The sequence below is a fragment of the Schistocerca nitens genome, chromosome 1, assembly GCF_023898315.1.
Source record: "Schistocerca nitens isolate TAMUIC-IGC-003100 chromosome 1, iqSchNite1.1, whole genome shotgun sequence".
Taxonomy (NCBI): Eukaryota; Metazoa; Arthropoda; class Insecta; order Orthoptera; family Acrididae; genus Schistocerca; species Schistocerca nitens.
In genome coordinates, this window is record NC_064614.1 from 269,133,023 (window position 1) to 269,151,533 (window position 18,511).

Genomic DNA, 18,511 nt, shown 5'->3' on the forward strand with positions numbered 1-18,511 from the left:
TTCAATTCTGATTCTATCCTTTCTTGTCTTATGTCCGATGCATCTCAAAAATTTCATCTCTGGTCCCTACAATCTGCTCTCTTCCACCCCCCCCCCCCCATTTTTTTGTCCCTGTATAACCTAAAAATACATGTACCAACTGCTTCACAAGAAATGTGTAAAATTCTTCATTTTAGAATCTATGAAAATATTTACAATGCACATAAAGTTTGCAATTGAAAAAAAAAAAAAGACAACTGGGGACACACATTTTTAATGTTTATTTACAACAGAGAAAGAACATCAGCTTTATTTAAAAATTTATTTTATTTGTATAAATACAAGAATCATTGTATAGAAATAAACATAACTTCCAACAAGGCACATAGTCTTCGACAATCTGAACATGGTAACACTAACCTTATATAAATTTATCCATCCCTCTGTAGTAAAACATTCCAAATACTTTAACAGGATAAAACTATGTTATATATTAGTTTTTGGAACTCAACTTCAGTCACACATTCAAAGAAGACTTAATAAACATTTTTTATCACAAAAGTGCAGGTACTTCCACAGGAAAATGACTGGAAGAATTCAGTACATTTATTTAATATATGTTTATAACAGGAACTATCATCTTTTCTCTAGTGTATTAAAAGTGAGCTTGCTAAAATCAGAAGTTAATAACTTGTCCAGAGGATCTACATTACTTTTCTCGGTCACTGACAAGTTTTCTTCTGGAAGTGGTAAATGAAAAATAGATGCAGCTGATGATGCTTCACTGCTCTGTATACTGCAACTATCCTGTTCCTGGATTGTTAATGACTCAGCTTTAGCTTTGTTCTCAGCTGGGTTTAATCTACCCTCTTTGGTCCACACAACTTTTGGGCTCATATTTGGAGACAACTGCCTGAAACATTACAGGTTATGTCAGTACATGCTAGAAAGGAACACACAGTGAGAGACTCTTACAGTACATAAAATTATCCAGAAGATACTGATCTACCAGCACAATACAATATTTAACTGAAATTGATACGGACTTTCAAGGTACATTATCTGACAGCAAAAGTAACATGAATGGTACTGGAGGTACCACTGGCAGACTGTAATAATGCTGGCACCCAAACTATACCACTTGTGATAAAAACAACTCTATCGCATTTTAAAACTCAACATTCAATCCTTGTGTGCAGAGTCATCATCATAACTCCATAAAATCTGCAGCTCAATGGCATTGAAGAACATGCATTTAAATAAGCACACAACAAAATATCTGAATTTTAGAGACTACTATCTAACTGTATGAGTTTTGTGATTCTATGATACTGCTTCAAAGAACTTCAGTGAATTGATAAGGCAGAGTAACAACAACTGGTATAACTATAAATGCGGAACTGCACAACGGGAAAAATGTGGAAAAGGATAAGCAAGACCATGACATTATGAGATATATTTCATTATTATTTACTCTGTTTTATAATTTTTCACTTTATCTAGGGACATGATGGTGCGGCAATGTAAACACTGAGCCTATGAGACAAATAAAACACAAATTTATAAAATTAGATCAATTTTCTTAAACAAATAAAATAATGTGGTTGGGTGCAATAGAAAGACTGTCACAAATGTGTGTGTGTGTGTGTGTGTGTGTGTGTGTGTGTGTGTGTGTGTGTGCGCGCCATCTATCTTTAACAAAGGTCTTGTTGGCCAAAAGCTTATTTGGGACAGTCTTTTTGTTGTGCCTATCTGCAACCCAGCTTCTCTGCTATATGGTGATTAACAACTTCCTTTTTTACAATATGTTTACATTCTATGCTGGATTTTCCTTTGTTTAAAAGAACCTTTGTTTAAAAGAATGTAGTAGTAGAACTAATCAAATAATGATCAAAAAGGAAGTTCATTCTTTTAAACACAACCTGCTTCATTTTAGTCACTAGTTACACATGGAGACTGGTCATCTCCTCATAGTCTATAAAGTGTCAATCAGACAACCTGAACTCTGCCACTCACCTCGTAATATTCCACAGCTTGAAATCCTCAGAACACCATGAACCAGCTAGCGATCCTTTCTCAGAACTGATCACACTAGTGCATGGGCTGCTCTTTGCTGGTAATGGCATTTCAGTTAATTGTTGGAAGACTTGTACAGCCTGTGGTGGACGGTATGGCTCTTCTCCAGATTCCAAACTTTTGCATACCATTTCATCCAAAAATGACAATGTAAAGTCCAACTGGTCATACTTATCCTGTCCCTTTACAGTGTGTTCATGTATTGCTGTTACAAAAGGTAAACTACACTTCAGCTCAAAACAAATGTCACGTAAGTAAGAATCTCGGCTAGAAGTTGATAATAGTTCTTGTATAAAACCATCTATTCCAGATGCATGTTCCTTTTTATGAACAGAAATGTATTGCAGTGACTGAACTATTGAAATAAGGAGATCTCTAACACCTTGAGGAAATGGGTCTCTCTTCTTCTCATTTCTGATAATTTTATGTCCTAGTTCAATTATTTCTTTGATAGTGTCTGCAGGTTTGTTAACTGCCCCTTCAACTGCTGGAAGCCCAAAGCGGCTTATTACCCAAACATACAATTGCAGAATTGCTGTTACAGCTATCTTTGACTTTGAATATTTGTGAAGTATTTTAATCACTTTCTGCCTGGTATCTCCAATGTTTTTCTGCTGATCTTCACCTGTAAAACACAGATAAAAGTGTTATTCAAATAGTATGCCATGTGCAATATTCATACAATACATGAAAGCAAAGGATATTCATGGAGTACAATTTCAGGTTTCAAGGAAACCTGTTGACCAGCGCACAAAAGTAGAATGTCAGCTCAGCTAGAAACCTGAAAACATATTTCTCTCAGTAACATGCTATTATTTAATTACAATGGTAAATAAAGAAGAGGTCTGCTCTACCTCTTCTACATGCAGAAGATATTGTGGTAGCACAGAAGCTTAGTTTTCTCCTGAGTAACATCAGGTAACTAATTAACGACTTGGATACGTGGCTTACATGTGAGCAGGGCTGGTATATAATCGAGACTTTCATAACCTCCAAAACAATGCAAGTTAGTACATTGTATATAAAATCAAAACCATATTACTTTTTAAAGAATCACATGACATGGAGTCATGGAAAAATGACACAGCCAATCTCAGGATAACTCCCTATAAATGAAGTGAAACTAACAACATTACAGATTAGTGTTGCAAGAAACTGTGCATTTTCACCTGGTTTACATCCAGCCCAGAAGAAATGCTCAACAGTTGTTTCACGAGCTGTCAAATGAAGCAATTATGTTGATAATTCTACTAATAACTCACGAATAAATGAATATATGGATCTAGAGAATAAAGGAGAGGAGGAGTCAGAGATAAGGAATACATGGAAGATAACAGGGAATGGTTAGATGTGACTGAGGAAGAATCATGGGCAGAGCTATAAAATCAGCAAGGCCACATTAAAAGCTGTCTTTACACTGATTCTCTTCTGTTGAGTAGGTGGCTAACAAAGTTCTCACTGCACAGACTAAGTGAAAGAAAGCACACCTTTAAAAAGTTCAGCAAGAATGAATTCAGACATAAGACTATAACTGAAACCTTTAGAGAGAACTGTAATCTCAGAAAGACTTAAGATTTTCTAGAGCACAGGTTGAAGAATGTTACACGACTACCTAAGTTCAGCTTTCGGTAGGTCTCGGGACGTATGGAAGGTCAGCAATGCGGTTTTTGGCAGATGTGAGAGATTGTAGTGAAGATTTTTAGAGACTGTTGTAGTCATAGTAGGCCCATGAATGGAATAAGGCCCATGAATGGAATACAGATTAAAGATCCGGGTGCAAGACCCATGCTCGAACCAAATGCATCCATTCTGTCACATACCCCATTGCGCTGGGTCAACTGCGAAAACAGACATCATACTACATGACCACAACTGACGACATTGATGATGACCACTGCCAAATTGTATCAAAAGTTAATGCTGACCAATCCGTGGAAGACTACACGCACCACTGAACAGAATGCGCTGAACTACTATGGCTATTCCACAACCTTGTGCAATGTGGATTTTTACTGATGTGGTCCACAACATCTATATTAACAAATCCATCTGGCAGTTGTGATCCGGGCATTTTTGACAGGACACATTAAAATCACACATAGTATATGATATATGAGTAATCACTGTGAATGTAACACTTCTCCTTACAATTTGGAATAAATATCTGCTTTACATATATAAGCTAAGCTCTGAAGTAATTTTAAATTGTTTTGATAATAGCCGTAGAAGTATGTGTTCTTGCCACCACTTATATTTTTCCATAACCACATTTGGCTCAATGGCAATATTCGCTCAGAAATATTTTCAAAATGAACCTATTCACTATTTTTATGCTTGTTTGGGTTTATCTAGTGATCTGTCTTCAGACTGAAAACTATTACTTGAAGTTTCGGCCTAGGGATAAACATCAAAAACATGCTGATGGTAATTAATTGCCACAATTTAGATCAAATTCAACTTTCAGGATGCTTAAAGGATCTTGTGGCAGTGAATGATTGTGTATATCTAGGATCTCTCATCAGTGGCACGAGAAAATGTGAAAGGAAATAAAATGAAGGATCGTCCTTGGCCAAGCCAAATGGTTAAGTTCACTAAGATTTGGCAGAACCATGCAATATCCAAAACAATGAAGATGCACTAGGTGGATTCATTGGTGTTTCCTTTGTTCTTATAAGGCTGCGAGACTTGGACCATGAAAGCTAGTGACAAGAGCCGTATAGATACCTTCGAGGTGTGTTGTTGGTTGAAGATGTTACGTGTACCACAAATAGAAAGAACAAAAGCTTCCATCATAGAAGGATTTAGCATCACAAGAAGTTTATCTTCCCGTGTCAGTCAAAGGTACTTCCAGTTCCTTGGGCACACTTTGAGAAGCGGAGGGGCTAATTTAGAAGAGACCATCTTACCACATTAAGAACTGAAGATCAATATGGATGGAGACATATACTCAAAAGTTTCAATTAATTAAGAAATGAATGAAGAAATGAGGTCACGACACTCAGCAATGAGTTAACCAACTAATAATGATGATCTAATAATGGATAACAGGCAGACTTTATGACAAGTACTAGTGGAGGTCACAAAGCAGAAGCTTGGAGATTCACATGCCTCAGATGATACACTCTACTTTTCCTACTACAATTACTGCATACATGAAGCTGTGGCATTAATTTAACAAAAGAAAGTGTGTTTGAAAGTAAGTGTCTGAAGACAATTTCATAGCCAATATAGCACCATGTACAGCCACAGCTAGGAAAATAATTTTTTTAAACACAGGTATTCACTAGGGGCGAACGAACTGTCACATTTCTCGGTCATGTTATAAAAACACTATAGGACCAAATTACAACAGTGGTTAGCAGAAAATGTAAAAGCATTAATTATTCAAACTGTAACTGTACTTTGCTGATGGGAATTACTTCAAAGAGTTTTGCGTATCTATTCAGGTAACTCTATACAGGGTGTTCAAAAAAAGTGGTGGATACTTTGAGAGGTGGTAGTACTCATCGAAACAAGAAAAATAAGTCCACTAACATGGGTCCTGGAAAGCATACTTTCTGCAATAAACATATGTCTTCAAGTGTTCAATGTAGTATCCATTCATGACAATGGATGCCTCTGCCCTTCGGTTAGGAATGACACACCCTTTGAAGTATACCTGGTTGTTGTTGTACCTGCTGCCACACACTGAAGACACGACCATGTAGTGCCCGCACATTGTTGATTGGTGTGACGTAGACCAGCCGGCCGGAGTGGCCGTGCGGTTCTAGGCACTACAGCCTGGAACCGAGCGACCGCTACGGTCACAGGTTCAAATCCTGCCTCGGGTATGGATGTGTGTGATGTCCTTAGGTTAGTTAGGTTTAATTAGTTCTAAGTTCTAGGCGACTGATGACCTCAGAAGTTAAGTCGCATAGTACTCAGAGCCATTTGAACCATTTTTGACGTAGACCAGTTCCTTCAAATATCCTCATAACCAAAAGTTAGAAGATTTAGGTCTGGGGAATGAACAGGCCAAGGGCCAAGGTGAGACCCGCCCCCCCCCCCCTCCACCCCACTAATACAGTGGTCCTGAAATCCTGTGTCAGATGTACACACACACTGGGACGAAAGTGTGCTGGTGCACCATCATGCATGAACCACATTTGTATTCGTTGCTGCCATGGCATAGTATCCAGTAAGGTAGGCAATACATTTATGAGAAAGCCCAGATAATATGCCCCAGTTAATCTTCGTGATACCATGTATGGTCCTATAAATCTATGATCAAGTATGCCTGCCCATACATTGACTGAGAATTGGTGTTGGCGCCCTCTTTCCTCAACTGCTCGGGGATTTACATTTGCCCATACACGCTGGTTGTGAAAATTCACACCACCATCTCTTCTGAACCCTCCATCTCTTTGGTAAATAAAATCTTGAATGTGAACAGTGGATCAGTGGCACACTTCTGCAACAGCCATTGACAGAACCGCCATCTGCCATGACGATCCTGTGGCCTTATGACTGAACGAACAGTAGATAATATGGATACAGCAACTGTTCATGAAGAATCCCCCATATAAGAGAGCGAGACACGCTTTCTGCTGCTGCTTATCATAGCACACTGGTCCCAGGGGTTTCTTCCACCAAATATAGCACATGCTCCTCCATGTAAAGCATGTGGCCTGTGCGGGGCCTTCCACTGTCAATCTTTCGAGTTGCAAGAGTACCTGCATCCCTCAGCTGCTGGAAAAGTCTGCCAAACAGCTTATCAGAGGGCACTCCGTAATGAGGATTTTTTTCAGTTTAGAGGGCATGGGCACGCAGGCTATGTCTATTTGCTAAACATAGCAGTATATCACATCTGCCACCTCACTTGTCAATTAATAGGCTTCCATTGCTAACAAGTGGTGGAAGACAGAAAATGTAAATGTACTACACCATTTGTACATACAAATGGCACAATAACAGTAAGTACCATGCTATGTCCCACAGGTTGACAGCACTGTACAATAAGACACACAAACACAATTAAAATTAATGTAGCCTACAACACAGCTCAAACCACACAACTGACTGTAGACCACATAATGGTAGGTAGAGTAGAGTACTGTGAGTAAGACATCATATTACCTTGTTGCCACATTTGATGGAGCACCAATGTGTTCTAATATCTACAACCCAGCATTGCGCAGGCCTTCCTATAAACATGTTTTTACCTCACAAAGGATGCGTTTCCAGACCCATGTTTACTGACTTACTTTTCCTGTTTTGATGAGTACTACTACTTCACAAAGTATTCAACACTTTTTTGAACACCCTGGATATTAGTTTATAATACTAAGACTCATGAGCAATTAGTCTCCATAGACACAATACAAGGAGCCAATACAGCATGGCATGCTATTAATCTCTGAACGTAAGATAACGTACATTGTTATCATACAGGGAAATGTTTGTAAAATACAATTCCCATCAACTTCGATAAACTCTGTCTCTCTTTCTCCCACCACCCAAACAGCGATAGCAAAATCTTCTCTGTAACCTGTATTTAAACAGGAAAGTTTTACATCAAAAACTGCTGCGTGACAGCAAAAGCTAACTGTGTAGTACAGTAATGGAAGGTGGGAATAAACTGCTGCTAGAATCAACTATGTCTTTGTCGAAAGCCTAATAAAATGATGTCAAAATACTATCATTATACAAAAATCAAAAGATCAGTTTTGCAAAACAAAGTTCTAGTAATCAAACTTTATTTTGTCTTGTTCATAAACGCATAATATATGCATGGTTCTGTTTTCCACTTCCAGGGGAATGTGTGACACTGTGAAGGAAGCAAGTTTCACATTATACATTAAGCTGCATGGAACAGGAAGCGTAATCTCACCCTCCCACATATAGTCCTGTTAGTACAGAGGGCTGATATTGTTATCAGTGGAGACATTAAATACACACATTAGACACATACAATACTTATGAGTTATTTCAATTTTTTAGTGGAAAATACTCATTTCTCTCATCACTTTTAAAATTCATATGAACATTCAACAGCATGACTATTAAATACCAATGTCTAAAAGAAAGTGACTTGTACTTCATACCTGAAAGTAAATTCTTAATTGATCCATGGATGGTTTTAACCTGACTGTCACTAGCAAGAGGCAATAACCGAAGAAGCATTGCAACATGCCATGAATCAGTGTCCCGTGGATATTTCTGCGTAAGAAGGATGATGCGTCTTACTAGATCGTGACGCAAATGAATATTGTTGGAGCAATAGGTCTGTGCATAATCAGCAATTTGTGTACATATTTGTTCTGCATTTGAAGCATTTGCTGCTACACATAGCAAAGCTAATGTTTTTCTTTTTACTGCATGATCAGGATGTTGCAAGCTTGACATGATGATTTCTTGTTGCTCTGGTGTAAGTGACAAGGGACAGTGTTGCAGAATAACTTCAAGCAGATCAAGGCCAGCATACCTACAAAATAAATATTTTTGTTATAAAACATACAAAAAACAAATGAAGGAAACAGATAACATTATTAGTGTGTGTCACTTTACCTCAAATTGTTGCTCTTCCTCGACATCAAATCTGTAACATGTGATATAGCTGTTGGCAGTATATCGTCATTGGGTTTGTACTTTATCAGAATTGCTATACATGCACAAATAATGGCAACCCCAATAGCTTCTTGTGAACCAGACTTTGCCAAAATTAAAGTCTTATGAATTACAGCTCTAATGTCGGCTGTCGGTTCATCCATCAGCTGAAGTAACCTACAAATATCAGAAGTACTAAATAAGCCTGGTGAGGAAATACATATGAACTTATAGATCTTATAATTAATTTTCCCCGAGGCATTTAAGTCTCATCTTTATCTATGATAACAATGGAAGCTGAAGAAATGAATTAAAATTTGTGCACGGACGAGGATCAAACCCTGGTCTCCTTGCTTGTTAGTTTTTTATTCTAAGCCACATCAAAACATGTAAATTTTCAGCACTAAATGACAGGCAAATAATTAGCTCTGTACCATTTCTCATCGAAGGTGGAAAAGAGAGAATATCATTCGACAAACGGGGAACAATGTGTGGAAGAACAGCAGCCATAACATGAGACATTATTTTAAATTGTTTAACAACTGTGAGTTACAGAATATGCAAGTTGTTCTTGATGAGATACCAAGCATCAAGCTTTTCTGCACAGACCACGTCATACATCTTACGGTTGTTGTGTGACAAATACTTCAACTGAAATATGTAGTTCACATTAAAACAAGCATAGACTGCACTGTGAAACCAAGTATGAAAATTTCTCTCTTTTTAAGTGCTGGTCTCTAAGATGGAAAATGCAGGCCCAAATTACACTGAGAAGCGATGAAAGATAGCTCCTCATCACACTATGCACTGACACAAATGTAGGTTTTCACCAACGGAACATCAGTAGAATCAATTCAAACATATCAAAAAGTTGGAAAAGTCTCAGTTCTTTTCTCTGGAGTTAAGGAAGAAAATGCAAAGAAGACCTAAGTACAAGAGTTACAACAAAAAATAAAGGTGTGTGAAGACTCATAATAAGACATTACAAGAAAACTGACAATTGATATATAGATTGTATCATAAAATAACTCTGTTATTTGACTAGCTATTAATAGAGCAGGGAGGGGGAAGGGGACAGACAGAGCAACTAATACACTGAAACATACCAGAGAATGAAGAAATATATAATACTGCTGAGTATATTGTGAAATGTCACTCACAGGATTTCCATAATCTGGAAATGTGAAGTGGCTCTCCAATAAATATTTCAAAGACACCGTACGCCAGATCTTAGTTTATTACACTTCTTTCTCCTCTCCTCTGCTTCGCCATTCTCTTTTACAGTCTTTTTAGTCCTCTCTCACTTTCTGATATCGCATTTTACTATTAAATACTAGATCCCATAATCTCCAGCCTTCCTCCATTTTTCATTTTTCCTCTGAGTCTTTTTTTTTCCAATTTGCAACCACTGATTTCTTATAAGGTCAACTCAGCCTAACACTCTTGATTAGTGGCAGCTCATCTGTCTTTCACCTATACCTTGAATTTTTCTGGATTCAAATACTTGATCCACCATCTGTACATCATATCCTGTCTTTTCTCTCTCTCTCTCTCTCTCTCTCTCTCTCTCTCTCTCACACACACACACACACACACACACACACACACACACACACATTTCCTTTTTCCTTGGTTAACAACTTTTTTGAACTGTGAAGTCAGAGATGTATGCATGTTATTTTGATTTATGCATATGTCATCCTGTTCCTATTTCAGCAACTATTTTGTGCTTATCATTCAGAAACTGTTAATATTAATTTTCTTTCATTTTCATTCTGAATTAGGAAAATAAATTCCAGGGCAACTGTCCAAGTATTAAATTTAAAACGATAAATCTTCTGTGTACCATGATTTGAAGAACAAAGTTATGAGTGAAACACTAAATGCAATTTCAGGAAACATATCTTTTAGTGAAGTACCTGCAAATAATGGAACTAATCACAAGTTATGGACTTTGTCTGTAATTATTGTGCTGCAGGTTGCCAACTTTAAGACCAATGTTTCAATTATAAATACTACAAGCAGAAGTACACATGATGCAAACTTTTAAATCTGCAACAAGTTAAAGCTGTGTCCTGCACCAAGATTAGCACCTATACATCAACTTCTCATGAGCACAGCCTACTGACGGCCTCATTCGAAGTCTACTTGTCACTGGTCCCTTTCTAGTCCTTGTCCTCTTTACACATATTTTCCGCATTGCTACAGGACTAGCAACTCCGTAAGTCTATCTGAAAGACACTTATAGGAAGATGTGTATGGTCAAAAAACAGTACAACATTCAAACAAATAAAAACAATGTTCCTTTCATAATTTAAAGTGTCTATGAAACAGCTTTAAATTTGTGCTTTTATCCAAATATCATTTAATAGCATGTGTTGAAAGAAATCACAATAAATTACAATAATTGTTGGAAGTTTTGAAAAGCAAAAAAAGTGCTGGAGAAAAAATAAAACAAAAAATACTCTCTGTTCTCTAGTAAGTCGTTTCCGACATAATGCAAAAGAAGAGAGAAACAAAAATGATAGAGCTCTCTGGACTTGTGGGGAAAATGAGTGATACAACATATGTGAAGCCAGCTTTTTCTAGGTAAGTACCATTTTCTTACAAATTGTAAACTTGTTCACATGATATAACATAAAAATAAACTTTACCACAAGCAACAAATTGCGGTATAAAAGAACTAACAACTTAAGTAACCAGAATGAGATTTTCACTCTGCAGCGGAGTGTGCGCTGATATGAAAATTCCTGGCAGATTAAAACTGTGTGCCGGACCGAGACTCGAACTCAGGACCTTTGCCTTTCGTGGGCAAGTGCTCTATCAACTGAGTTACCCAAGCACAACTCACGCCCCATCCTCACAGCTTTGCTTCTGCCAGTACCTCGTCTTCTACCTTCCAAACTTTACAGAAGCTCTCCTGTGAACCTTGCAGAACTAGCACTCCTGAAAGAAAGGATATTGCAGAGACATGGCTTACCCACAGCCTGGGGGATGTTTCCAGAATGAGATTTTCACTCTGCAGTGGAGTGTGCGCTGTGAGGATGGGGCATGAGTCATGCTTGGATAGCTCAGTTGGTAGAGCACTTGCCAATGAAAGGCAAAGGTCCGGAGTTTGAGTCTCAGTCCAGCATACAGTTTTAATCTGCCAGGAAGTTTCATATCAGTGCACACTCCACTGCAGAGTGAAAATCTCATTCTGGAAACATCCCCCAGGCTATGGCTAAACCATGTCTCCACAATATGCTTTCTTTCAGGAGTGCTAATTCTGCAAGGTTCACAGGAGAGCTTCTGTAAAGTTTGGAAGGTAGGAGACGGGATACTGGCAGAAGTAAAGCTGTGAGGACAGGGCGTGAGTCGTGCTTGGGTAGCTCAGTTGGTAGAGCATTTGCCTGCAAAAGGCAAAGGTCCCAAGTTCGAGTCTCAGTCCGGCACACAGTTTTAATCTGCCAGGAAGTTTCAACTTAAGTAACAATTGAGGCAAAAACCTTAAATTCAAGGTCATATAAAATTAAATCTAACACTGGGAGAAATTTTTATGCTAGACATGTCAAACACATTAATTGTTACACAAACAACCTTACACAATTAGTCGTAGCAACATGTTTGAGCCTTTGCATGACACAAAGGGCTTTGTGGCAAATGTGAGAAAAACAATAGCTAGTTAACTTAATTTTGGTCTTTTGTATAGCTATTAATCCGGTTATAGACTTTTCAACATTCTTTCTGTGTTTACAGCGTAAAGTGCATTAAGTTCGACAAATCTGACTAAAATGACTAAGCAGAGCAGAGATATAGTGTAAAGCAAAGGCTAGAGATGTATCTACAAATTGTAATCTATCAAGAAATATGCAACTGTGACAGTTGTGTTCATGAAGCCACACAATGAGCAGGTATTGTGTGCTATACCACATCGCCCATGCTTAAGCCAGTTTGCACTGTGGTGGAGAGAACAGTTAGTTGGGAATAGTTTGTCTTGTCCTTTCTATTTGGACTTGACACACTACACCCGGTTTCAAAATTATCAGTATAGTGTGAATACTCTGTCACAACAGGACGAACAACAGGACTGTAGTACCGATTGTTGTGGGCCCACACTTCACCGCATGACATTAGCTAACACGAAAGGCTGGGAGTAATTTCTGCCAGCACTTGCCTTTCTCCATATGATGAGCACACCATACACAATTTTTATGTATGTAAACACAACTTCCTCTTAATGCAATAAGACCTACATTACACCCCCAACAAGATGACACACATTTCTCCTGATGATCGGGTACTAGAAAAGAAAAAACAGAGAAAGGGACAATATCATTATTTTTGCAATATAATTTTTTTGCGCCTCAGAACTCAGTAATTATCTGCAAAGTGAAGCAATTTCATCAACATCTCAAGATGGAGAACTTGAAGAAATTCTCACATAACTCTCAATAAAATAATGTAGAACGCTATTGATATATACATTATGGACAGCAATCTCCTGCAGGATATAGTTACAAAGGAAAGAAACACAAGGAAATATGTTCTGAAACAAGAAAGTATGAAAACTGAGCATGAATGGAAGCCATTGCGTAACACAGGTCAACAACATAAAACAAAGGGACAATTGGAAGGGTACACCAATAGCTCAATTCAAAAATAAATCTATGTCTACATCACTACTTGGCATATAACAACAAAGTGCTTGACAAAGGGTTCAGAGAAACACTTTCAGGCTATTTCTCAACTTTTCCATTCTCAAATACCACACAGGAAAAATGAACTCTTAAATCTTTCCATGAAAGCTCTTCTTTCTCTTGTTTTATTATGGTGGCCATTTCCCCTATGCAGATAGGAGATGTCAAAATATTTTCACATACAGAGGAGAAAGCTAGTGATTGACATTTTGTGAAAAGATCTCACTCCAACAAAAAACACCTACGTTTCAATGATTGTACCCCAGCTTCCATACCAAATCCATGACACCCTCTCTTCTGTTTCGCAATAATACAAAATGAGCTGCCCTTATTTGAAATTTTTCAATGTCCTCCATCCATACTATTTGGTAAGGATCCTGTATTGCATAGCTATACGCATAGTGTGGATAGTCTGTTCAGTACCTTTGTTGCACCTTCTAAGTGTTCTGCCAATAAAACACTGTCTTGGTTCACCTTCCCACAACATTTTCTACGTGATGTTTCCAATTGAAATTGTTCATAGTTGTAATCTCTATGTATTTAGTTCAACTGACAACTTTTAAATCCATATTATTTATCTTGTAAACAAAATTTAATGGATTCTTTTTAGTACTCACGTGTAGGATGTCACACTTATCATCATTTAGGTCAATTGTCACTTTTTGTACCATACCGGGGCTAAGAAATGAAAGAGGAAGCCGCCTGGTAGAATTTTGCACAGAGCACAACATAATCATAGCTAACACTTGGTTTAAGAACCATGAAAGAAGGTTGTATACATGGAAGAACCCTGGAGACACGAAAAGGTATCATATAGATTATATAATGGTAAGACAGAGATTTAGGAACCAGGTTTTAAATTGTAAGACATTTCCAGGGGCAGATGTGGACTCTGACCACAATCTATAGGTTATGACCTGTAGATTAAAACTGAAGAAACTGCAAAAAGGAGATGGGACCTGGATAAACTGAAAGAACCAGAGGTTGTACAGAGTTTCAGGAAGAGCATAAGGGAACAATTGACAGGAATGGGGGAAAGAAATACAGTAGAAGAAGAATGGGTAGCTTTGAGGGATGAAGTAGTGAAGGCAGCAGAGGATCAAGTAGGTAACAAGACGAGGACTAGTAGAAATCCTTGGATAACAAAAGAAATATTGAATTTAATTGATGAAAGGAGAAAATATAAAAATGCAGTAAATGAAGCAGGCAAAAAGGAATACAAACGTCTCAAAAATGAGATCGACAGGAAGTGCAAAATGGCTAAGCAGGGATGGCTAGCGGACAAATGTAAGGATGTAGAGGCTTATCTCACTAGGGGTAAGATAGATACTGCCTACAGGAAAATTAAAGAGACCTTTGGAGATAAGAGAACGACTTGTATGAATATCAAGAGCTCAGATGGAAACCCAGTTCTAAGCAAAGAAGGGAAAGCAGAAAGGTGGAAGGAGTATATAGAGGGTCTATACAAGGGCGATGTACTTGAGGACAATATTATGGAAATGGAAGAGGATGTAGATGAAGATGAAATGGGAGATACGATACTGCGTGAAGAGTTTGACAGAGCTCTGAAAGACATGAGTCGAAACAAGGCCCCGGGAGTAGACAACATTCCATTGGAACTACTGACGGCCTTGGGAGAGCCAGTCCTGACAAAACTCTACCATCTGGTGAGCAAGATGTATGAAACAGGCGAAATACCCTCAGACTTCAAGAAGAATATAATAATTCCAATCCCAAAGAAAGCAGGTGTTGACAGATGTGAAAATTACCGAACAATCAGTTTAATAAGCCACAGCTGCAAAATACTAACACGAATTCTTTACAGACGAATGGAAAAACTAGTAGAAGCCGACCTCGGGGAAGATCAGTTTGGATTCCGTAGAAACACTGGAACACGTGAGGCAATACTGACCTTACGACTTATCTTAGAAGAAAGAATAAGGAAAGGCAAACCTACGTTTCTAGCATTTGTAGACTTAGAGAAAGCTTTTGACAATGTTGACTGGAATACTCTCTTTCAAACTCTAAAGGTGGCAGGGGTAAAATACAGGGAGCGGCAGGCTATTTACAATTTGTACAGAAACCATATGGCAGTTATAAGAGTCGAGGGACATGAAAGGGAAGCTGTGGTTGGGAAGGGAGTAAGACAGGGTTGTAGCCTCTCCCCAATGTTATTCAATCTGTATATTGAGCAAGCAGTAAAGGAAACAAAAGAAAAATTCAGAGTAGGTATTAAAATCCATGGAGAAGAAATAAAAACTTTGAGGTTCGCCGATGACATTGTGATTATGTCAGAGACAGCAAAGGACTTGGAAGAGCAGTTGAATGGAATGGACAGTGTCTTGAAAGGAGGATATAAGATGAACATCAACAAAAGCAAAATGAGGATAATGGAATGTAGTCGAATTAAGTCGGGTGATGCTGAGGGAATTAGATTAGGAAATGAGACACTTAAAGTAGTAAAGGAGTTTTGCTATTTGGGGAGCAAAATAACTGATGATGGTCGAAGTAGAGAGGATATAAAATGTAGACTGGCAATGGCAAGGAAAGCGTTTCAGAAGAAGAGAAATTTGTTAACATTGAGTATAGATTTAAGTATCAGGAAGTCATTTCTGAAAGTATTTGTATGGAGTGTAGCCATGTATGGAAGTGAAACATGGACGATAACCAGTTTGGACAAGAAGAGAATAGAAGCTTTCGAAATGTGGTGCTACAGAAGAATGCTGAAAATTAGATGGGTAGACCACATAACTAATGAGGAAGTATTGAATAGGATTGGGGAGAAGAGAAGTTTGTGGCACAACTTGACCAGAAGAAGGGATCGGTTGGTAGGACATGTTCTGAGGCATCAAGGGATCACCAATTTAGTATTGGAGGGCAGTGTGGAGGGTAAAAATCGTAGAGGGAGACCAAGAGATGAATACACTAAGCAGATTCAGAAGGATGTAGGTTGCAGTAGGTACTGGGAGATGAAGAGGCTTGCACAGGATAGAGTAGCATGGAGAGCTGCATCAAACCAGTCTCAGGACTGAAGACCACCACAACAAGAACAACAACAACAACAACAACCAATATCTTGCCTAAATCATTGTATAACTTGTATTGATCTTCCCATGACTATACAAGAGGGTAAATGACAGCATCACTGCAAGTACTCAGAGAGATCTGTTCGTACTGTCTCACAAATCAGTTATATAGGTTAGAAGCAGCAGAGGATCTACAACAGAGATTGTGCAACAGAGATTGTGCTGCCTTGAAACTTCCTTGCAGATGAAAAAGATGTGCCAGATCAGGACTTGAACTTGAAAACTCGCTATGATTCATGACCTGGTCAGGACATGAAAACAGTAAGAGTTAAAAATTATTTTATGCACCAGATAATACAAATATTTAGAATGTTAATCAAAGAAATAGGAAAGCCAGGCTCATTTAAAGAACAAGAATGAGAAGAAAGCAGAAAGGAATTCTCAAAAATAAAATACAAGTCTTCAGGCTTGCTGATGTATAGTTGTAAAAAGATAATATTCCTCCTTCACGCATATTCCCTAAAATCAATACTGTCAAAGTTCTATTCATGATATTACTTTTAAGGTTTCATGTTTTGTGAAGTTTTACTCCTAACAGTCTTCTCTCAAGTGAAAGAAAGCAAATGCTACACTTTCCCCTTTCTATGTTACTTTAATGTGCTACAAGTACATCATTGCACTGACACCACAACAGCATGTCAAAAATAAATAAATTTGAGACAACTAGCAATTACTTTTTAGGTGTAACCTTACCTAAGAACAGAAATTTGCATCCAGGGAGCATTCATCTTTCGGTATGTATAGTCAGGAGGTAACTTTCCATCTAAAATCTGATGCTGTATTTGAACCAGAAGTGGGACTAGTTCACTTACCAAAGATGGAGTTTCCTAGAAAAATGCAGAAATTATTACAGTATAATAATATGTCAATACAGTAAATTAACATCCAAAATGACCAACTGATGTTGAATGGAATTTGTATTTATGTATTTCTGACTTTGAAAATCATGGAGGCCTCCAGGCTGAGGTGTCTTGTTCACTGTGTGAATAATTTCTTAATGGTTATTTATCAGCTTATTTGTGGAGGTTGGTAGTTCCCCAGCAGATTACTATAATAAGGTATACACTTTTAAAAATATGTCATTTAATATTTAAAAAATCTCCAACAGTGTCTATGAACGTTTCAGTCTCCAATAAAATTACACTCTTCTTGCCATCTTTGTAATCATTTCATTCCTTCTCAACACATTCTGAACATTTTATTACTGTCAACACTATTTGCTTCCATTATTCATCCAACTTGCTGGGTTGAATGGAATTTATATGGGTAATACCACACTCCTGTGAGAATAAAAAGTCACATAATGTCCCCACAATAAAAGACATTAACCTTGAACTATACTAAACCAAGAATCAAATATTACAGTTATGCCGAGAACTTTGTTTTACACTGAATAAAAAAGAGAATAAAAACTTAATTCTCTCAAATTTATCGCTGCTCCAATCTTTAACTGTCCACATGTTTCCAACATAATTTTGCCTAACCCACAAGTGTTCCATCTCTCAAGAAAGTGGTGCAATTTCCTTCAGACTCACCCACTAGACATAATTACAATGTTTGCTGCAAGCTCAATCAATTTCAAAGGTTCTCCTAATATAACAAGCATGACATCTCCTAGATTCCTTTAATTACCTAAAAAAAATAATGATATTTCTGTGACCATTTCAACATTAAAAAAAAACAGCAAGGTTTTTGCAGTGACAAGTGTGTGCACTTTCAAAAGGCCATGCGTGTGGCAATGCTATGTCATACGCAGAGAGCACCTCAAACTAGTGTGTGTGTGTGTGTGTGTGTGTGTGTGTGTGTGAGTGAGTGAGAGAGAGAGAGAGAGAGAGAGAGAGAGAGAGAGAGATATCACCATCAGAGCCCGTAATGGGCCCCAGTCTATTTAAAGCTAGCCAAGCTAAGCTCTGCCCCATTTCTCTGATTGTATTGCTGCAGCTCACTGTGTACATAACTGGTTCCTGCGGAATGTTACTCAAGTACTCTGTTCAAGTTGATAATGCTTCCATGGAATAAAGTTGTGTTCAGTCCACTGGTCATATTGTACTTACACGCAATTACAACACAATTAGTGTAGAATGTGGCCCTTTTTTCCGCACAAGT

The 18,511-nt window shown here is 37.9% G+C and overlaps 1 protein-coding gene across 2 annotated transcripts in view; it reads right to left on the reverse strand.

The window, feature by feature from the left end:
• Positions 1 to 334: 334 nt before the first annotated feature.
• LOC126247981 (AP-4 complex subunit epsilon-1-like) overlaps positions 335 to 18,511 on the reverse strand; it is a 46,638-nt gene continuing 28,461 nt past the window's right edge. For both annotated transcript variants that reach the window (XM_049948556.1, XM_049948566.1), the window contains exons 5-9: positions 17,099 to 17,232; positions 8,602 to 8,817; positions 8,139 to 8,518; positions 1,996 to 2,680; positions 335 to 892 (exon numbers count right to left, since the gene is read on the reverse strand). In XM_049948556.1, coding sequence (XP_049804513.1) covers positions 616 to 892; positions 1,996 to 2,680; positions 8,139 to 8,518; positions 8,602 to 8,817; positions 17,099 to 17,232 — 1,692 coding nt within the window. In that variant the 3' untranslated portion in view covers positions 335 to 615. The remainder of the gene's footprint in view (positions 893 to 1,995; positions 2,681 to 8,138; positions 8,519 to 8,601; positions 8,818 to 17,098; positions 17,233 to 18,511) is intronic.